General features: G+C 39.9%; 1 protein-coding gene across 2 annotated transcripts in view; it reads left to right on the top strand.

Moving 5' to 3' along the window:
- Nucleotides 1-13,461, top strand: part of SH3KBP1 (SH3 domain containing kinase binding protein 1) — a 236,441-nt gene extending 222,980 nt beyond the window's left edge. For both annotated transcript variants that reach the window (XM_059815901.1, XM_059815892.1), the window contains 5 exons: nucleotides 4,337-4,446; nucleotides 5,792-5,917; nucleotides 8,333-8,604; nucleotides 10,331-10,394; nucleotides 12,473-13,461. In XM_059815901.1, the coding sequence (XP_059671884.1) occupies nucleotides 4,337-4,446; nucleotides 5,792-5,917; nucleotides 8,333-8,604; nucleotides 10,331-10,394; nucleotides 12,473-12,514 (614 nt within the window). In that variant the 3' untranslated portion in view covers nucleotides 12,515-13,461. The remainder of the gene's footprint in view (nucleotides 1-4,336; nucleotides 4,447-5,791; nucleotides 5,918-8,332; nucleotides 8,605-10,330; nucleotides 10,395-12,472) is intronic.
- Nucleotides 13,462-23,173: the final 9,712 nt, after the last annotated feature.

The raw sequence follows: 23,173 nt of genomic DNA, 5'->3' as shown, positions 1-23,173 counted from the left end.
AGTAGCAGAATCTGGGCACTTGAAATAGTTAAAATAATTGTGGTCTTCTGAAAATTCCCAGTAATATTCAGATTCTTGTTTGAGTTGTTTTTTAATTAGTGCTATGTATTGAATGGACATTAATGCAGAAGATTTTGTCTGCACTATCTCCATCTCATTTGATAGCTTTCAGGATTATTGTATTTAAAGACAGTATATATACCATTTCACAAGCCTATTGTCAATCTTTTAAATGTATTGAAGATTATTACGAAATGAAATCTACCTCTGTGACTTTTGTGACATTATCTTCTTCAAATTAATTGCACGCCACCTTTGCCTCATTTCTTCCAGCCCTGCTGTATTTCTGTTCTATGAAACCTCGCCGTTAGCATTCTGAATGTGTTGATTCTGCTATTACCCATCACTTTCCATTTCAGTTTTCTCAAGGTGAAATCTCTCTGCTAATTCGAAAAACTTTCTGTCTTCATTATGTATAAATTATTTTGCCCAAAGACTAAAAAAACTAAATGTAAGATAAAGTTAAGGCCTAGCCACATTTTATGCCAGAATAGTAAATGCAGGGGGGAAAAGGGGGAAGGAAGGAAGCATAACCATTTAACTTTGTCCTTCTGCTTTTTTTTTGGGGGGGGGGGGCGGGGCGGATTAAACGTTATTCTCCAGGAAGATACAAGTCTAATGAGCCAAGAACTTTTTCCTTAAATAATGGTTTTCCTGGATCTGGGCATTTTTTTAAAAACACCATCAACATGCTTTAAATAGCCATGTTTCCAGATGAACACAGCAATGGGGAAAAATATCCTGTTCTTAACTGGCTTGGAAGGATACCAGAGAATAATTCTTGCTCACTAAGCCAGACATTTTATTGTGTGTACTACACTAGTATATTAGAATTACTCTGATGTCTTTCTTCCCATCTCATGAATTACTTCATGATTTACCTGCTTGATCAGTGAGACAGTAATAATGATGAAAGCATCTGTTTATTTGTAGAACAAGTATCAACTATTTTTTAATTAGGGAGTGGCACTGTTAATTGATGGGTGCCCTGTATGTTCTATATGTTCACTAGAACCTTCCTTACTGTTTGTTATTACTAGACATAGAGAAAGCTGGACCAGTGCAGAGTTCAGGCCTGTTGGATGCTGATGCTGCCTTACTGGCAGTTAACATGGCTGTGAATACAGTAGACTGGACTTTATTTTTAATGATGTTCCATTTGGTCCAGCTCAGGAAGGTTTTACATTTTGCTTAGTATGTAAATTTAAGCTCCCAATTTTTAATAGCTGCAGAAATACAAACTAAAATCGAATCTCTGCATTTAATGATCTCAGTGAGTATAATAGTCATATCCATATAACCTTGCTTTCTATCAGCAAAAAATAATCAAATAACCAGTGTGAGTGAATTCATTACTGAATATACAGTATAGATGACAGTAAGGCAGAGGTCTCTTGAGTGGTTCTGTTTCTCATTTTACTAGTTACCAGTTTACTACATGGGAGTTTTCCTGAACCAATACCTCATAGGTGATGACCATGGAAGGTGGTGATAGCTTTAGGTGCAGAGCGGATTTGGGAGCAAGAACCACGTCTAAATAAAGAGAACAAATGGGGGGGGGGGCGGGGGGTGTAAAGGGCATATGGAAGTACTGGAGATGGATTTACTATTTTAGCATTGTACCAAGTGTTGTCCCTTACACTTAAATAGAATTTCATTTATAGTATCAGCTGAATGGCTGTGATTTCACTAGTTTGGCAGCAGATTCTACCTGTGGAGCCTTTCCAACCTCTGCTCTGCTCTTTTTTTAAAATTCAGTGTAGGTATAGGCTGCTTTAGTTTATTTTTCTAGCTATCAGAAATACATTCAGAAGTGGAAAAAATGGAGGATTTCCAGTATTTCTTGATAATAGAAGCTTTGCACAGAAATTTTCGTCTTCCATGGTATTCATAAAATGAGTGGAACAAATTTTATCTGCCAGTGCTCATGAGTCTTAAGAACACAAATTCATACACTCTCTGTTTATCAATACATTTTACAATTTAAACATGAATATTTGAATATTCTAGTCAAACATAGAATTCTAGGTATTTATTAGTTTATTTAAGCCAAAGAAACACATTGAATTAATGCCTTAACTATTTTTTTCATTGATTGTTGCACTGGAGCCTTCCTAGGTTGCAAGATAACTTCAGCCAGTTTGCTGCCCCCCAAAGCAGTAGTCTGCTCTTCCTCTCAGTTTTAGCAGCTTGTATCAGCCCTCCGGTACTGATACTGATCCTTCCTTCAGCACAGGTATTTGTGTGGCTGGGCACATGCTGTTGGAAAATGAGCTGGATTAAAACTAGCTCAGGAAAAAAACCAGTAAAAACAGTTATGTGGGAAAGAATGGCTGGGACAAATGGAAGGATTGCTTCAGCCTCCATTTGTACTCATGTATGTGAGCTTCACATGTTTATAGATGAGTGTATATTTTTGATGGCAATATATTCTTGCTGTGCAACTTACTTAACAAAGTAACACAGTAGTGAAAATGAAGACAATGTATTAAAATACATCACTGATTTGCTGTGTGATCTTAAGCAAGTCATTTAGCTATCTCATGTGTCAGCTTCAAACTGAATGTTATTGGAAACCAGCTCTTACATTTGTGGGTTTTTTTTCCCCAGAAAATGAATTTTTATTTCCATTTCTCCTCTCCTGAAACCCTGAAGTTCTGTAGGACTCCAGATAGTTTTTTTGTAGGCTCTTAATGTTATCTAATTTTTACTTTAAAAACACTGTATAATAACCTCACCTGATATATTGGATACAATTGCAGCTTTGGATTGCCAAATTCCCATTGACAGACTGAGTGACCTACGTCTGGATGTAGGTTGCAACAGTCAGTAAAAAAGCAATGAGAGAAATACCTGGTAGAGGACAGTAGGGTCACTGGTTATATATAGGAAGAGTTGCTCCAAAAATAGAGTAGTATTTGGAGGTGAATAACCTTAGACTATTTCAGGGCTATTGAAAGAGGTCTCTTTTTTCCTTCTTCTTTTTTTATCTCCTGGAGATGGAAGAATATTGCTGATTAAGGAATATCTGATCCCATTTACTTCCTAGCTGCCAAATTATGAGTACTTGGAATCAGTTTAAGTGTCCTTCAGTGCATATAGTTTATTGCACAGGCCCATTAATACATTAGTTTTTCTGTTGTGTAATTTTATATGATGGTTGTAATACAGCAGCAAAGCTCTATCTTCAGAGATTCATTGTTCTGTAACAGTTCTGAAAATTAAGTGCCTGGTATATATAACTATTAACTTGAAAGTTAGTCCATCCTGCATGTGTGCAATGAAAAATAGTCTCTGAATAATGAATATCATTCCAGTATTTGATTCATGTCTGAAAGAAATTTTACAGAATTTTGATTTATTTTGTCTAAAGTACCTCTTGTATGTTTTCTGACTCATTTCTGCTTAACATATGCAGTAGAGCATTTTGAAATGGAGGTGAGTGAAACTGATATAACCCATAAAAATAGATGAATGGTGTTAAGCCATTTGATTCAGGCATGTAATCATGAGCTGCAGTATTCCTTCAGCCTTCACATCGTTCTTTCACGTAAACACGCTAGCACGTGGCTGGATTCAGCAAACACTTCCCTAGTGCATTTCACTAACTGTGAAGACAGTCGAGACTGCATTCGAGCAGACCTGTTTTTCCTGGGCTCTGTACAGCTTCAGGATCCTGCTGGAGTTTTTACTTACAATAACCTCTGGACTACTGGAGATATTGCTCTCACCAATAGCTACTGGAAACTATGCTGCCTCCAGCTACAGGTGTCTGGGAACCTGCAGATCACTTCCAGCTCAATCATTCTCATTCTGTGCTCCCTCACGCAGTTGCTGCAGGTGCAGTGCTGACAGTGCAGTTCTTGAGACAACCCGTGCACTGTCTTTTGTCTCCAGTTATTCAGGAAAAAAAATTACTAACCCCTTAATAGCAAGATGGAAATTTTGAAACTGTTTATTCCATGTCATAAGACCCATGTTGACATTTAGCTCTCACTATGCCGAAAACAAAGCCAAGGGCTCCTCTACACATTCCCCCTCTGCTTTATTGTGTTTGAGATGGAAGGGTAATTGTGCTTGGCAAGGGTGACTGTATTACAGCTGCCTTTGACTTCCAGGTTTTTTTAGTGCCATCTTGGTGCCTAAACATGTGCTGAACACTGTGACACAATGGGGAAAATGGGATTTGATTTCTCTGAAATTGGAAAAAAATTGTGATCCTCTCCCTTTGAGGACAATTGCCAGAAAACCAAATCAATTCTATTTTATTTTTAAGACTTGGAAGGTTTTGACTCTGTAATCCCAATTGCTGAGAAGCTTAATCATCCAACTACGACCAGACCAAAAGCTACTGGCAGGCGACCACCCTCCCAGTCTCTCACGTCTGTAAGTTAATTTTCCTTTTCTTTTAAAAATATTTTTTTCTGATTTTTTTTTCCATCCTCCTATTTGTGTTCCCTGGTGTTTTTACTATGCTTACACAGCCATTCCTTCACACGTACAGTGAGGCAGAGAGATGCAGCTCAGGAAAATTAGTGTCAAAAGGCTGTCAGTGTTTTGAATACTGATGTTTAAAACATTCCCTCCCTTACAAGATTTGTACCCCCTTATTTGAGTGCTGCCAAGTATTCCTTCCCAACCATGACTGAGGCCAGAAAAATCCTGTATAAAATCTTCAGAATAAACTAGTTTGTGCTAAGTATTAAAGATTTTGAAAGTGTTTCCCAAAAGAAGCATTTCCCTTGGTTTCTTTAGGACATTTATCAGATTTTGAGGACAAACTGACTGTTTCAGACTTCAACAGCTCTCCTTGAGCCATCATGTGTTTCTTCTCATTAAGCTCACAATTGTAAATGTAAGGGTGATTTAAATTTCACTCTCTAATACGTATCTTTAGACAAGTTGGTGTCATAAACAATACTTTGGAAACCACTGCTTAGTTTTTCAGTGTCTTTTTCTTTGGGGTTTGGGGTTTGTTCTTTACCATGCTTTTTTGCATTCTGAAATACCAGAATGAGAGCAACTGCTGTTGGTTATCTGTGTTCATGTTGCTGAAGAAAAACAAAGTGGAGGGAAGCAAAAATTATTATTGTGAAACTTAATAGAAAACAAAAAAAGAAAGCTTTCAAAATTGACTATGTACATAAGTGTAGAAACATGAAAGACAAGTTCAAAGGTCTTTCTTCTGTCAAATCTATGGGGAAAGGAACAAGGGGTGGAATGAACCTTCCCTGTTTGCACCTTTACAAAGAGGCTGTACACAAGGCAGCCCTGCAGTGCCAGCCGTGTGCACAGGCAGCAGCATGGATCACCTGAAGAGCAGCAAAGTGAGACCTGCACTGAGCAAAGCCATGGCAGAACTGCCCAGGTGGCAGAGCTGCATCCCCACAGCACGGTGCTCAGCGTCCTAGCCCAGTAAGGTACAGTTCTTCTTGCGGACAGGAAGGTGCTTTCATCTTATGATATAATGCAAAGCAAAGATGTAAATTAATGTTGAATTCAACTCTTAAATATATCTCATTTCATAAATGCTTGGAAAGCATTCTAGCCTTGAAAATGTAAAAAAGCAGGGGTAGGGTGAGGGAGAGTCCCAATTTTAAGTATTGTTACTTAACTAAAAAGAAAAAAGTCATCACATAAATACTTTTCTTCTTCCTTTATTAAATTCTTGTACAATGAAAATACTTGCTTTATTTTTCCTCTCTTGGGGTGTGTGTGTTTGTCTACACAGTCATCCCTTTCAAGCCCCGATTTCTTTGACTCACCAAGTCCTGAAGAAGAGAAGGAGGAACATGTTTCCATTACACACAAAACTATTGAAGTGTCAAGGAAATCAAGAACTGTTACAATATCACAAGTAAGTTAATTGGAATATCTCTTCTTAACTTTATCACATGAATCTTCATTTTTGAAAACAGTATTCAAATATTTATTTTTTAAATTTAATTGAACAATCACCTGGTAACTGGCCCTTTAAAGAAGCTTAAAATGGTAAAGGTTACTACAGATTGTTCTGTGTTTGAAATGCAAGTCTAAAGTGAATTGCACAGTTATAATGTCTCCATAACCATACTGTGAAAAAATCCTTCTAGTGTAAATAGATTTCACAGAATTGGAGAAGCTAGAGAAATAAATTTTAGAAACAAAGGCCCTTTCTTGCAGCTGTAAATTAAGTTTATGTTAGAAGAGTCTGTGAGCAGAGAAATACAACTCTTTGACCTAATCCAATAGTATGTGAATTGAAATTTGCAAGTATAATAACGTTTTACACTGGTATAATTGTATTCATTTTATAGGCTTGTGCCATTTTTACTGTATAATGGTAGAAAACTATAGGATAATTGAATATTACAGAAGTATGTATATCAGGCTTTAGAGGTTGCAGCTATTTTTTAGTACATAAGGATACATTTGATGATGAAGCATTACATTCTAATCATGTAACAAGAGTATTTGAAAGATGAAGTCATGAACTTCTGTGATCAAGTTATAAGGATAATGTTTGGCTATATAGCTCCCTCTTCTGGGAGCACTTGCATTAAGGAATGCTCTTGGGCCAACATTTGTAAATTATATGCTGGTATGCCAAGGATGTAGATGTTGTTCCTGTAAAACAAGATGACTGCTATCAGAAGGTATCTGCCTGAGTCTTTAATGTTGATAGACAGTTAAGCTCTGGAATAAGGTGTTCAATGGGGATGACTCCCTTTATGCCTTGCTCACTTGCTCCAGGTTTGAATTCAGCCTGTCTCTTTTCAGTCCAAACGAAACTTGCATCTACTGATACAAGGTTTATTATCCATGAAAGATCCCTTTATAGGTACACAATACTCGCATATGCACACACATATATATATGAAATGTTAACAGAATATTATTAAGGTCATGAAGTCAAGCATTCAAGCCACTGGAGTGATTCAGCTTTCTTGTGATTATAACGCCATTTTTATTTTTACGGTCAATCTGTTTTTTCTGCAGAAGACTTTTTTTATGCAGTGCTGGCCCAGGACAGGTTCTGTGCTGAATCACACAGGTGTAATGGGGAAGACTGTTTTTTTCCAGAACTCGGTGGATTCTGCTCTTCCCTCACACTTTCTCCTAATTTTCATCTGACCACTAACTTTTCTCTCAGTTACTTTGTCCAGCCACCATCCCAGTCCCCAAGTCCTCACTTAGAACGTCTCCTTCTGTTTCCATACCGGTTTTCGTCAGTATCTTACCCTATTTGCCATTCAACTTCAGTGTCTCTTTTCCAAAGATAGAGTTGGAGGGTTGCCTAGTGCTTTTTCTTACTCTTGGCCAAATCAGATTTTCAGATACTGCTGGTAGCTGTCATATAATGCACACATTAGCATTGCCAAATAACAATATGATAAATAATTAAGACTCACCTTACTTGTCATTGAGAACTGTACTTGTATGCTGTTCTGTGCATGCAATGAAGTAGATGATCACATATGGTATGTGGACTTCAGATATTCTATACCTTGTCTAATAAGTAGAGCACTGGATTACAATTCAAGAAGCATGGGATCCTTCTGAGCTACCCACATGGTTCCAGGGTAACTAGGTTAACGCTGCATTTTTCTGTTAAGTTCCTGGAGGAATAAAGAGCCGTTGGCAGTTATGGGGATTCACAGAAGCTTCAGTTAACAGAGGGCAGTAGAGTACATTTATTTCTTATTAATATATTATCATTTTCAAGCCAGGGGATTTTGTTTTTCTTTTTATAGCATACCAACAAGCAAACTTAAGGGATATTTTGCTATTTTCATAATGTAACACATTATTTAATTTTTAAAAAATGCTGGGTGTTGAAGGTTCCTTCAATGGTTACTTGATGATGATAAATTTAATCTGCAAAAAAATACAGCTGGGATTCTTGGCCATGCAGTTTTGTGCTCTGCAGGAGATGTCCATGGATGTAGGTATGTTCTCAGAAACTTCTGAGAGAAACACTGAGCATCTGTCCCTGGTTCATTTAACTTCTGGGTCTGAGATCTTGGAAATGCTTGTTGCTGACTGGTTGTAGCAACTGTGGAAAGTCTTACTGAAGCTGTCTGAACTTCTATGTCCCAGCTAGGCCCCCTCTGATGTACATATACAAAGATAGTGACTAATTGTTATAGTTATCATGCTTTGGCCAAAACTCTCCAGGTTTGACTATGGACTTTCAACATTACTGAAGAGCAGCAAAATACTTAATATTTGTTAGAGGTCCAATTTTCATAAAGCTTTCTCCAGATATTAAATATAATTCTTTTTGTTGCAGGTGTCTGATAATAAAACTTCCTTGCCTCCAAAACCAGGAGGTTTGGCTAGTGGCAGTAATGTACAACCATCACTATCCCCCTCACCATCACCTGGATTTCACTCAATTGCTATGGGAACAACAAGCCACAGGTCAAATTCCCCATCCCTGTTCGGTACTGAAGGAAAGCCAAAGACTGATCCCTTGAGCCAAGGTCAGACTGCCCTGGAGGACCTGAGAACACAAATTAGGGAGCTAAGAACCATCATTGAAACCATGAAAGACCAGCAAAAGTAAGTACTTCAAATCACAACTGTAGGTGGGATGCATCTGTTCATGCCAGTTTCTTCTTGAGCTTGCCTTCATGTATGTTACTCTGCGCAGTTTGCCTTTGTGTTTGTGGGCAATTTTTGTCTGACAGAACACATTCAGGGGTGAGAAGCTCAGGAAAAAAGACTGGCACTATCGATATGTAACAGCTTTTTTTTTGCTGTGTTATGACAAAAGCAGATGTTTATGGGGTGTTGAAAAAGTTAAGTTCGAAGCTATAAGCAGTCAATAAGGTTCTTATGTTGTTTTATTTGCCAATAACTATTTGGGAACTCATGTGCATTGATCTTAATAAGGGGTTCTAGTTGTAGTACAAATTACTACAAGTTCCTAAAATTATTGAATCAATTTGTTGTTTGACTGTTAGCACATTTTCCCAGGAAGCTCGTATTAGAAAAGAAGTAATTGAATTGTGATTAGGACGTTTGAAGACCTTTGTGTTTATGACCCTGAATCTTACTATTTTAGTGTTGGGCATCTTTATTTTCTTTAAGCTGCTCATTTCTTAGGAGAAACTGGGGCTGGCCTGTAGCTTTTGCTATTCCTGAGAATATTTAATGTTTTGGAAGCTAAACCTTCACTTACATTGTCAGTTGTATGTAGCCCGGGCAGGAAAAAGAGAAGGGAAAGCAGTGTGTAGACACTGTGGTGGAAGAGAGGTGTGGAGGGGGTTTGGGAGAAGATGCGGGAGGGCATGGTTCAAGCTGGATCTAGCCAGTGAGCCCCACAGCTTTGCATCTTATGCACAGAGGTGGGTGTTGGCCTCTTCTCCCAAGTGATGAGTGACAGGACAAGAGGAAATGGCCTCAAGTTGCGCCAGGGGAGATTCAGACTCAATATTAGGAAAAATTTCTTTACTGAGAGAGTGGTGACACACTGGAATAAACTGCCCAGGGAAGTGGTGGAGTCACCCTCCCTGGAGGTATTCAAGGAACGTGTGGATGTGGCATTGTGGGACATGGCTTAATGGGCATGGTGGTTGTTTTGGTTTGTTTTTTTTTTGGTTGATGGTTGGACTTGATGATCTTACAGGTCTTTTCCAACCTTAGTGATTCTGTGACCCCTGCTCCTCTGGTCCCCCCTGCCCTTCTTGCAAGGGCTGCTTCCACCTACTGGTTTCTGTCTTAAGGTGAGATCACTCAGTGAGAACATGAGAAGGTGTCTGCTCCTTCTAGCTGTGTTCCTGCTCCCCACAAAGAAGGATGACAGCAAATCCGTATTTGAGATCGTTAAGTTTTACAAATTAAGTTGAAGGTTACACTGTATTGCTGTCGTAAACAGCTTTTAAATGGCTTAAGCATGTGATAGCATGGGCAGGATTTGTGTTACCAGTTCCTATAACCCACCAACAGCCAATCCATCTACATTTTGTATGGAAAAAAAGGCAACTGGGTGCTGATATAGTGTTGATACAGCTAGTCCAGAACACAGCTTGTGGATGCAGGGCTGTTAGGAGGAAATGTATTCTTTATTAGCCATGGGAGGGGGTGGGGGGGTACTGTTCTTTTATAGAGTCTTAATTCTCTGTAGTATCGCATATGGTATACAAGAGTTTACTGACTTTAATTAGTTGTTCAGAGGAAGAAAGGTAACTAGTGAAGCAGGGAAAATATGTCTCCAAGAGGTGATCTTTTTTATTTTACTAGTTAATTGTTTCCATTTCAAGCTTTCTTCGCATTCTTTTAACAGAAAAGAGATTAAACAGTTGCTGTCTGAGTTGGATGAAGAAAAGAAGATCCGTCTTCGATTGCAGGTACTTATATTACTTACAATGTCATGGAACTATTGGCAGGTTTGATTTAGCCTCAGGTATGGGACATAAAACTCTGCTAAGATACTTAGGTTCCAGTGAATCAAAAACTACTAACATTTCCCTTCATAGTGTTGCCAGTCTGTGTCATATATATTGCAATACTGGGTTCCTACTGAAAAGCCTGATAATTATCAAAAAAATTATCAGCAGAAGTAGACAAATTAAAAAAAAATAATTAAACGCAATGTAGGATTCAAACTATGATATTTTTTAGTCTCAGTCTTAATGGTTTGATTTTGTCACAAATGAAATCATGTCTTTTTAAATGATTTGCTCTCTCCCAAAGCTTTATCATTTGTAGCAGGCTTGTCTTGGTGTTGATATGCTTGGAATATACTTCATATAGCAAGATTTTTATGTCTGCTTTACAGACTGTACTCAGGTTGTCTTTACTAAAGCATCTTAAACAATATAAAAGAAGGTGCTCTGATTAAGAGCCCTGTTACTGCTACCATAGTTTGTATAGTACCTCAGCTCCAAATGTTTTTGTGCTGGCTTAGTCATTTGCCAGATGGCACACTGCCCTGCTTGTGTGAGAGTCATGGAGCTGGGCCTTTGCTAGGATCGTTAACTGTGCTGCTTCAATATGGAAAGACATTGAAACTGCTTTTCTGGGTTTTGGAGAGTGATTAGGACAATGCCCTTAATAACATGCTTTAACTTGGTCAGCCATGAATTGGTCAGGCAGTTGGACTAGATGATTGTTGTAGGTCCCTTCCAACTGAAATAGTCTATTCTATTCTGTTCTGTTCTATGTACTTGATAAGTGGCTTAGTATTGATTATATTTTATATTTTTGTGGTATAGGTCAACCGTACTTTTTCTTTGTACTAGGGATAGAAAATCGAATTGTAATTTCACTGGGCTGTTCCTGCTCAGTAAGGTGTTTGGGAACATGGCAAAGGGTGGCAGAACGGGGGACCATCAATGTCTGTGCTCCAGGGCTGCCTAAAGAACTTATGCGTGCAACCACATTGGAGTGTGGCTTCTAGTAACACACAATTTGTGTTCAGCTAAAATTGAAATTTATTCAGATAAAATCAATGAAAGTTTTTAATAGTGGTTATTGATTTAGTCTAATAGGCCAGACTATTCAGAGGTCTGGATTCTACCTCCAAGGGTGGCTTTACATCTTTATACAGAGACCTGCATTGATGGTTTTAAAATTACCATCCTATAGCTGAATGCTTTTACTCCAGTTCAAATGTTGCTTATACTGGTAAATGTTCAGATGCTAGCCAAGGTGGCTTTATTAGCTTTACATGAAGATGAGAGTTCAACAAACAGAAGTTGCATTAGTTTAAGAGTGCTCTGATAGTCATAAAGTAGCACAGCTCTCAGTCCATGTATTAAAGAAGACTGCCTTGATGATATGGCGCAGTTGAGCACTGCGGATATGTTTGAATAAATCTAATACCCCTGCCTCAGGGTTTCCAGTGTCTGTCAGAGTGGCCAAGTGTACAACTAGGGCTGATGATGGTTTCAGCCACATCCTTTTACCACACAGCTGTACATCCATCAGAGCCCTTAAGGTGCCTGGACGCAGACTTGATGGGTGTAGAAGGCAACCTCCATCGCTACAGCAAGAACCATCCCTATAGGTGAGAGGCGGTAGGTTTTGCTCCTCAGCTACCAGTGGTCATTGTCAGCAGTTCAATTTACTTTTGCTGGGTGTAAGTGCAGCAGCTGGTGCATGGACACAGTGCTCTTTCTGCAAGTAAATCCTGGCAGTGAGCTGTGTGGCTTATAAAAGTTGTAATTTAAAGAGTTTGAAATGTCTTGTGGTACTTTCAATGACTATACTTGTCAAGCTCTGAGGGGAGGAAGCCGTGAGTGGTCATCTTATGCGGCTGAGAAGGTCACCTCAATTTGTGAAATCTGTGGAAATGAGAGTAGTATAAAACCCATAATCGACACCTGTGGACAAGATGGAACATGTGCTTTTCAAGCCGCACCAACTGTGCCTCAGTTTGTTAAAGCATCTAATTTCATTATAAATTTTTTTTCTTTGTTTTCAGATGGAAGTTAATGACATAAAGAAAGCTCTTCAATCAAAATGAATACTTGATAGGTGGAATGTTGCATTATTCTTCATGACTGAGACTCAAATTTATGCCCCAGCCAAAATAACTTTGTGCCAAATGATTTAAGTATTGCCTCAACATCCCTTTATTTGAAGGATTAGCACAACAGTTTTTGATAGCACAACACAAATACCAACAACGAGGACAAAATTTCCACCCGAAGCAGTGCTGTGTGGCACTAGTTGTGACTGAAATTGATCTTCTTGTGCTAAAGGCTCTCTACTTCAAGATCCTAGGTGAAATGAAAACTCAGGCAGTTTAGTCCATAGTGGTACTATTTTGATGATATTTTTCCATAAATAAAGTGTATTTCAGATTATCTGTTTACAAGCTTTATGATTTTGACTTTTGGTTTTTAATTGTCTTTTGTCACAGATTTTAAAAAGTTTGTACTGCATATAGCCAGGAATGAATGTTAATGTTGGGGCTGGAGGGATTATTTTTGCTTCGAGATAGAACAGCCTACTTTTTGTTATGGTTTTAAGTTCTGTTAAATATGCAATTTTATGTCCCCAAATCCCCTAAAATTTAAACTTACATTGTGTACAGAAATGTATTTACAAGAAAGAAACAAACCAACAGAAATCTGGTCTTTGCAATGATTTGTGCCTTTCTTTGCCACACACTGACTGGAGCCTGTTGCAAGCCGGGTCTCCCTAATGTAGCTACCACAACGACTCCTCTTCCCGGTGTCCGACGGAGGTCGCCTTCTCAGTGTATAGCTGCTCAGTCAGTAGAGCCAGGTTTGTGCGAGGTGGCAGGACAAAAGGGCGCAGCTGAGAGCAGCTTTGTCTTGAGCAGCTGTGGCTTTTTAGCTTTCCTGGTTTTGATAGGCCTCTCCCTCAACTTGAATGTTCATCTCCGCTTGATTTTCATTAGATGATTTAAACACCCGCCTCTGTCCCCAATTTTGCACAGAGTGAACAGAATATGCATTATTAAAGCAAAAATAAATAAAAGTAATCTATAAAACATGAATAAAAAGTTGTATTATTTCATGCACAAGGTTCTCTTTCTTGTGACATTGTTTAATTTGCTGTTTATGTGGTATTGTTTGCTACATTATCTTGTACACTTACAGACTGATACACTTTATAGTCCTGTTTTTGCAGCAGGACTTTCTTTTCATCATTTTATTGAACCTAATGCTTACTTTGTTTCTTCCAGTTTCTCTGTTTGCTTTCATCCTTTCAAAATAAGGTCTCCCCTTTTTCTGTTTGTGGCTTCGTGTGTTCTTTACTAGCTGCGGAGTATCTCATACCTTATCAGCAATCTCTGTTGGGTTTGTACAAAGCATTTAAATGATGGATATTTTTGCATAGCATGGAGTGAGTGGGTGAGTGATATTGGTGATGTTTCAGAGTGACAAAAAAACCCACACAAAAGATCTATTTGTCATCTCATCAAATGCTAGAGCTGGCTCCAGCCAGCATATCCTGAAGTACAGCTAACCACCCTGCCTGCCAGGAGCTGGATGAGATGTAGTGTTCAGTTGGCTGGTCACCTTCACACATGGTTGGCAGAGGTCCCATAATCTTTTTGGTATGCATAGATATATAAAATACACACTCCACCACACCAGAATCTTGCTTTACTGGTCTCAATGTGCAATACAGAACCTCACTGTTGGCATGATTTCCTCTACCATTGCATCTGCTTCTATTGTAACAGTGGTGTCTGAGATTGAAAGATTGGATAGTGAAACTTGAGAATTTTTTTAAAAGTCCCAATACATTGCTCAATGTACTCAAACAGAAGCACTAATAAAATATTTTATCACTGAAATGCTCTTATTTAACATTTCTAAATAACTGCATTAAAATATTTTTGTACAAAGAATGATAGTCCCACCATAGCTTTCTAGCAATAAAGGTTTCTAGATTACTTCTATGTTTTTTGTGAAGTTAGTAGCAGAGTTAGGAGAACAGGAGAAAATGAGGGATAAGGAATAAGAATTCTGTTTGGGTTTGTAGCCATACATTTGCAACGTGTATCCAGAAATGAACAGCTCTGGCTTCCTAATTGCATCCCTGGAAAGATATAAACTATTGTATCTGTGGTAAATAAAGTATTGATTCCTGAGTTCTACCTCAGAAATATAAGAGACATCTCATAAATGTTCCATTTTTTGCAAGTGAAAATCTGAATTTGGCATGGAGTTTCCTTATATCAGATTACTTTTTTTTTCCCTCCTGTTGAAATGATAACTTGTCATTTTATAAATCCAAGTTAGAAATCCAATATATCATGCTTTGTAAAAGAAGGTTAAATAAGATTTTGTGAAAATGCTTTGTTTAGAAAGTTGATTATTCTGGGAGAAAGAGTTTGTAGAAATACAAGCTCTTCTTGCTGCATTTCATTATGATAACAGAAAGTATTTCACATAACACATGGCTTTTCCCTTTTTAAAGAGCATCAATTACACATTAAACCTGTGGATATAAACTGCTGCTTTTAAAAACATTTGGGTTTATATTTAAAGAAAAACAGAAAACGCTGGTGAGCTACAAAGTGATTTTGATGTGAAAATGATTAAATATTGTTGTTTGAAGAGTTGTGTAAAATGACTTTTCATTAATATGCACACACTGGTCTTGTGGCAGACTTCTGTTTATGTGTAGAAGTCAGGTGTGAAACATCAGGCTCATACCTTTGCATGATAATACTCAAATTCTTGATTTGGAACATTTTTAGGTTATTAAGAGAACAGTTTTACGTTCTCTTTATGTTCTTTTTTCAACTCTAAAAGGAGCAAGTATTTCTTAATGGGAGATCATAGCACTTAACACTTAAAAAAGTTCTACATGGAAATAAGATGGTAAATATTCAAAGTGTTTATTAAGTTCTGTTACTTAAATTTAATCTTCTGTGTTTTTGTTATTAACAATCCATTTGTAAATGAGCAAAAGGGTTAGATTAATCTGTTGTTATGCTAACAGGTCAAAGGACTGAACACAACTATATGCAGTAAATTTTTGTTTCTAGGTGTATGATAGCCAGCTGCCCAGTAAATTTTTTGAGCCACTTTGTGCACGAAATGTCCATAGGAGTGCTGTACTCTGTGACAGCGAGGACTGAAATTTGCACCTGTGCAAGCAAAGTGAAAGAGCGCCATAAAACACCCTCAGAAATTCGGGTTCTGGTGAAGTTACAGAATTGTTTCACTCATCTTCTTGCGGAGTTGACTCACATGTGAGCAGGCCCTGCTCTCCCCCTGCTCACCTTCCACACGAGGCTGCCCTGCTACAGGGGCGGCTGCCCAGGGGTCGCAATGGTACCAGCTCCTCTGCACAGCACCTGGTGCTTGGAGTCTGTGCTGGCACAAAAATACGTTTACTGCTGCAGGACTGGCGTGGCGTGAAGATGTTTGGTGTTCCTGTGAATTCCTTGGCCATGCCACATTGCGGTCATCGCTGTGCTGACAGCTCTCACACTTAGAGCCTTGGTTTGGGGCTTTTATGCTCCTGTGGGCCTGCCTTGGGAGCGGGGGGAAGCTGTGGTCAGAGGCGCTGCAGTTCCTGGGTCACGCAAATACCCAAGCACCAGAAGCCAAAGAGAGTGCAAATGAGGTGGGGGTGATGTGCAGCGTTCCTGCCTGCGGGAACAGCCAGTCAGCAGTCTCTGCTGCAGTGCAAGGTTGGGAAGAGGTGTGAGGTCTCTGGTGCCTGCTTCTCCTCTGGAGAAAGGACCCTGGGGCTGGAAACAGGACAGAGGCGCATTGATGAGGGAAGTGTGAAGGCTGGTAAGAGCACAGGTACCTTTCGCACAGGCAGGCTGTGGTTCGACAGGAAGGCAGGAATACTGCTTAAAGGTAGAAACAACCAACCACTCTGCAACTTCTGCATTGAGGAGGCTTTTTGACCGTGTGGGGGTGGCAGTGCTGTGGTTCCCATAGGCTTTGGCGAGGAGAGGGTCCTCCGAGCATTGACTCCTGTTCAGGGCAATCCTTAAGTTAAAAAGAGCCAGAGGGGGTGGAGCTGAACTCCCCACACTGAACATCGGGTACTTGTATCCATGGTTATTAATACCCTTCAGCCAGAAATTAGATTTCGCTTGGCACCTTTGGCCTCAGCTGACTCTTGAGCTGGCCTAGGAATTAGCAGCTGGTTGCATGCACCCCAGCCCACTCCTCGCTTCCTGCAGCTGCTTCCCTCCTCCTGCGGCCCTCCGCTCCTGCAGTTCCCTGCCTTTGGAAAATAACCAACTTCCTTAGGTCGTCAGCCCTGAAGGTGAGGGGGTGCCAGCACTTCCCAGCCTGGAATAGAGCAGCTGAGGAAGCAAAAGACACTTTTTAAATGTCAGCAGGAAGCTGTGGTGCTCTGTGTGCACTGCTGGGGGTGAGTGGTCTCAGAGCCCACCAGCCTGGTGCCAGGCGGGCCAGAGCTCTGGGCCGCCCTCCCCTCCACTTTTACTCAGGTAACAAAGGTTATTGGACCCACTCAACACACTGTTGTTTGGTGTTAGCTCTTCTAATTAAGATGATTTCCAGTGCAGGCACAAACTTTTGCAGGTAGCTGGTGTAAACAACCGGCAGCCTCAGGGACAGATGCTTGAGAGACTTTCTTTGTGCTGTCACAGTCAGGCTTTTCTTCAACCAGCGATGCAGCTGAGTTTCCCCTTTCAGTGCTCACAGTTCCACTATTAGACAGTGTGGGGGTCTGGAGTGCAAACAGCTTTTGCAAACAAAATGGCTTAATGCTCTTGTGCCTTTTTTTTTAAAAGTATTAGAAATTTAATCACATTCTTAAATGTGTTAGTACTATAGGATCAAAAATGTAAGATTTAAATTGATTTTGTTGAAATTGTTACCCTGCAAACTGGAGTGCTATCTTAGTGTATTTTAGCAAGTTAGTTAACTATAATGCTACACAAATCTCTAGAACCATGAGAATAAGCGTTCTGACACATTGTAAAGGTTACAATAGGGAGGCAGGCCCTACCAATCTCTCTCAGCCCCTCAGATAAGTAGGTTTCAAACTCTCTTATCTTCCTTTTTTATGTAGGAAAGGCAACTGAAGAAAGTAGATGATGATAGTCACAGGAAAACATAATTGCCTTTTTTCAGTACGATCTTAAAAGTTGAAATAGGCTGTTTGTCTTGGAGGAGAAAACTTGAAAATTAGAACAACAAAGCAAATTAGATAGGCTTCACAAGTAATTTCAAATATCAGAACGTTAAAGAAGTATCTGTATTCAAAACTTTCTCTGGTAAGACCCCTTCACTTCACTGCACCCAGACCTGGCATTTTCATTTGCTGTGGGAGATCATTTTCCGCAGTATGACAAGCTCTTCCCTGCGTGCCTCGTCCCAGCTAGTGAAGAGCAAACATGCTTCCACAAAGAGACCCATCAGGCTGCTCTTCACCTCCTTGGATAACAGCAATAAAGAGTTTGGGATTTAGAGGTAGTGAAAATTAAGCTGGGCAGCTGCCCCTGCTACGAGATGACCCATCACCTGGGTTTACCCCCTTCTGGGGGTGGTTTTTGTTGCGAAGGGCACACAATCCATGCACCACGCTCTTTCTTCTAGCACAAAGCACCAAAAAGCTGAACAACAGCTAAGGAAGGATAAGTAGAAAAGTAGGTGCACCTGCATAGAAATTGCTGCTGCTAGATAATTTGGCTACTCTGGATTCAAAGAGCCAAATTTACTGAGCCCCACTGGAAGCACAGATGCAGCCATTTAGCAAATAAAAGCACAAGGCAGGGGGAAACATGATGTAAATTTTGGATGGCATGTCTCTCACTGGAGGGTCAGGATGTTTGTACTGTTATTACGCAGTCATGCCTGGTGTATGTCACTGATCTCAGGGGAATGGAAAATTTCTGATGCTCTGACCTGAAGTACCTGTTCACCTCAGAAACGCCGCTCAGTAACCTGTGCTTGGGGAGCTCTGACACAATAAGAATGCCATGTTATCGCAATGGCTATGAGTGTCAATATTGGACTTGGACTAATTGAGATATGTTAAAGTCAATTAGGTTGATCCAGTCAAAGTGCTGATTCAGAGCTCCCAAATGTCACCAGTGCAGCAGGTACCTGTCACCAATGCACTAGCTGGAGCAGCACCCCTCTCTCCAGCTGGGTGCAAGTCTGGGGTAAGCCCAAGTTCTCCCACTCACATTTTCATTCACCTTTCAGGTCGCCTGACTCAGACCTCACGCTTCCTCAGCCTTCTCCTGCATAATTATAAATGGCAGTAATCTCAGACTCTAAACCTCCTCTTGTCTTGAATCTGACACCTTCCCACCCTAGAAATGTATGTCCTAGCACCCCTGTGACACACAGGAGGGGAGCTGCCCACCTAAGGATGCAGCCCACCGTGTCTGCCCATGTGAAGGTGCTGATGCTGCAGCTCAGGTAAGCTAGTTGCCTTCTGCAGGCTCTGGTTGGTGTCTCTTTGCAGGCTGGACTGAGATGTTGCTGTGCCTCTGTTAAACAGAAAGCAAATGGGATGCTCCACAAGTTGGTTTCATGCTGCAGTGGTGTGCACATGCCATATGGAAATCTGCAGCTCGTTGATCTTCTCATTTGGGGATGTAAGAAAGAGTATCTGACATTTGTCCTGCATGCGTGTGCCAAAGTAATAACCTTGTATTTTACTTTTTTGTTGTTGTGTGAATAGCTAAGAACACTCCAGATCAATACTGAAATCATTCACAGTTTTCCAGCTGGATTTAAACTTCTAGAGAAAACAAGGCTGTCAGGTAACAAAAAGGCTTACCTTTTACTACTGCTTCTGGAAATCTTACTGCTATCATCAGCTCAAGTCTTTTCTTCAAATAGCTGTTGTTTGGAATTTCCCAAATGAAAAGAAGAGGTAGATGTTTCTATTACAAGGCTATTAGCAGAGCATGTATTGGTTCCTATGAAAAAAGGTCAGGAATGCTCTGTGCTTTCTAGGTGTCTTAGATTAGAACAGGAAGTGAGTTATTATTTGACTTTTTTTCGCTGCGAAGTCCAGGAAGAAACTCTCCAGTACTTTCTCAGAAATGTGATTTGACACAACGATGGGCTGAAGGTCTTACTCTTAACGCATTATAAAACTTTTCTGGAATGATTCCTATCATGCTGGCAGATAGATGTCTGAAAAGGGACTGCATTTGAGTGACAATGTATCTGGCTGTAAAATTTTCTAACTGTACAAGAGTGACGTGTTATTGGCTTTAATAGCCTCGAGCATGTGACACTGTGCTAGCAAAGAATAAATGTAATGCAAGTTGACAAAGCAGAGAAGGCAAAGTGTCTGGCATTGCACCTTGCCTTGCTGTGTAACCAGGAGAGCTTCAGGACCGGTGGTAGACTGGTGCATGGTAAACATTATGAACGTTCAGGTCCCATCATTCAAAGTACTGAGAACTGCACCTAGCCAAACCCAAATATTAAAAACAAACCAAATGCTAGTAAGCTCACACTTACAATGCAAGGGCATCATGCAAGCAGAGAAAATAGTTGCCAGAGGTTTTGAGAAGGGCTAATGTTGCTTTCTGTCTCACCAGGTGCCTTAGCTGCACTCCTACCAATTATTGCCTGCTTCTCCCATGACTTTTCACACTGCTAGTTCATGAATGTGAATTACTTAGTGATTTTTTTTATTAACAAAGCCCCTATTTTGGAAATTGGTAGACTTCTTTCTTCACGTATCAAACTAGTATTTAATAAATGTTGTAATTTCTTGACTGCCTTAACAAGAAGAAAATGTGGTGCAATTTAAGGATTCTTACTGAAGTTGTACTAAATTTCCATATTTGCTTAAGTATATGTTTTCATTAGTACCTATTATGAAAGCGAGTATCGACATAACAGATGAGGGGTTTTTTTGTTTGTCACTTCAAAGCAATTCTTGCCTCTTCAGGATTCCTTTACTTTTCACAGTCCCAACTGGTAATACCAAAACCATTGTGACTCCAGATATTTAAAATGCTTTTAAGAAGCATCGACAGCTTTGCTTTTGCTAAGCTTCTAAGCCTCATGTATCCTCATGTATATGGCATCTACACCAATATAAATATCACCTAAATGTGAATAAAAATGAATGACGTATTCTAGTCCTCTTCATTGTTTGTACAATACGTGTGCATAACCATGTTGTGTTCCCTGCCAGTCACAATTTTGCTGGGCTTTCATGAATCAGTAGAGAGAACAAGCCTGTTTAACTGGAATAAAAGTGAATACTCAGGTGGCCTTTATCATGAATATTTCTTCAGTGAGAAATAACTTCAGAAAGGCTAAAAGTGAGAATCTTGCCTTGTCTTAAAACAGTATGTAAGAACAACTGCAGTGAAAGCACTGAGCCATGACACGGAAAGAAGTCAAAGATGCTTTGATCAAGCTGAAAACAGGAAAATTAATCAGGCCCAGTAAGAATATTTAATCTTCTGCCCATGCAAACATTTTAAACCAGACCTCTTGAAGCTCCTTCTTATTCCTCAAGGAAATGTGTATTTCTCACCCCTAGGACCTGCTGAATTGGAGAGAGATCCAACACAATGAGCAATCTGTTAGGCTTAGGACTGTGAAAGAGAAAACACTCATCATATCAAGATGCTGTACGAGTGAAGAAATCTAGAGCTGATATTGTTAAAATATTAATATCTAGTACTTGAATACTAAAAACCAGAATTATATAGGCAGTCAGCTGAGGACACCATCCTCCTGAGTTGAAAGTTTTCTCTTTCCCCAGGTTTTCTTGAGATTTTCTCTAGCATTAGTCATCTTAATGGGGGTTCAGAAATTTCAGGGTCTAAGGGAGGTCTTTCTGGATGGGGGCCTGGTTTGTTTTTCTCCCATCTGAAGTATAAACTACAAGTTATTTGAAATGTGTTAAAAACTGGAGATAAGTGATTTTCTGTTTGACTAATTTATTAAAGATTATATTTTGGAGAACTTCAGTTAACTTCTGGCTCTAAGCTGACTGTTCGCTCCTCAGTTCCTGAACTGAGTGAGGAAGGCCAGAGGGCCACAGGTACTTAAATCAGAACAAAGTTTTTAACCAGAATTTATAAATACACATGCCTGAGTCTTGCATAATTGATCTCAACCAGCTGTCCGATAGAGAGAAATAATGTAAATAATGCCAACTATCAGCCATATAGAAAGTGTGAGCTCTCTGCATCAATAGAGATTCACGAAAGGATAGGAATTTTTGTTGTCCTTCTCTTTGCTACTGTATTGACTGGTGGGTTGTGGTTTTGTTTTTTTATTTATTTCAAATGCACACAGTCATCTATAAGTGAAATTCTTGCTTTGTGGAAGCCATTGAGAAGACCTACATAATTTCTTCACTGCTAGCCTGCGCTCCTTGATCATTCATGCTCCCAAAGACTTGCCCTATAACTACTCAAAATCCAAAGGCAAGAACTTTTGATTAGAGTGCCAGATGTGCTGAAAACTAAAGGAGATGAGGAATTCGGAATCGAAGCCAATTTTGAAATTGATTACATTTTGCTCCGTGTACTTGTGAGCACGCAGAGCATATTTATAAAATTATCATTCTCCAAGGCAGGCAGAGAGGAAAGGAAGAGAAAGGTCACCCTTTGACTAACTTTGTGTTTCATACAAAATGTCACTGTCCTTCATTCGCAAGGTGGTGGCGAGCAGATGCTATGTGCAACATGCTTCCCCGTGCAAAACAGTGGATCTGAATAGAAAGCTGCGCTGGGGATTATATTCTTTGACCCAGCGGTCGTTTGCTTTGCCTTCATTCTTTGTCAGTAGGTCAAACGAGCTTGTGAGGCCTCACACTCTCCAGTGAATAGAAAAGCAAGAGGAATCCCTGAGATCTCTGAACCCAGTTCCAATGTTGATTTGGTGGCCAAGGTGTTTTGACTTCACATCGCTCTGAGGCACCCAAGTTTCCCCTTGCAAAATAGGTGTGTTTTGCTGCAAGTCAACTTTTAAAGCTTGTAGCGTTTTTAGGTCTCCTCTTCGTGAAGCTTTTCTTCAAGAATCATCTGTGTTGTTTAGCTCCCATTGTACAGACTTAATATTTTGAACCCGACTTTTGGACAAAACCAAGTTTATTAGAATTCTTAGGGAGGATTCACAGCTTTTTATTTAAACTCTAGTAAAGCTTCCACACAATGACCTTGAAAAAGAAACCATCTTCTGTCTGACTCCATACTTTTAAAAAAACCAAACCCTTATTTTCTGGTTCAGTAAAGAAATTAATTATTTTTCCCCTCATCCACATGACAGCAATATCTGTATGGTTACCTGGAGACCTGCTCACTGTGAATAAAAATAAGTGGGGTAGCACACTAGCAACAGTAATACCAAAAAGTCCATTAACAAAGCGTTTGCTTGGAATAGTTTAAACACCACAAATTGCATTATCTTGTGGAAGGTACAGTGGCTTGCCAGGAAAGAATTTGGACATCAAAATATTTTCCCCAGTGCCTGTATCTTCACAATACAGAAAAAACTCTCACATGTAGGATACAGAGATCAGGCTTGCTGGATGCATGGCCGTGCAGGGAGGCTGTCGCCCTGACAGTGCTTCTTGGGGGAGCCTGTACAGGACGCTGCCGCCTGGGCCCAGCCGTGGTCTCTCTGCCTGGGATGCAAGGGCAGGAGGGAGATGTGGTCATGGCTAAGGATGCACCCGTGTACAAGGCTGGTCAGTGCCAAGTGCC

The sequence above is a fragment of the Gavia stellata genome, chromosome 1, assembly GCF_030936135.1.
Source record: "Gavia stellata isolate bGavSte3 chromosome 1, bGavSte3.hap2, whole genome shotgun sequence".
In the NCBI taxonomy this organism is placed as follows: domain Eukaryota; kingdom Metazoa; phylum Chordata; class Aves; order Gaviiformes; family Gaviidae; genus Gavia; species Gavia stellata.
This window is presented reverse-complemented; position numbering and strand designations above follow the sequence as displayed.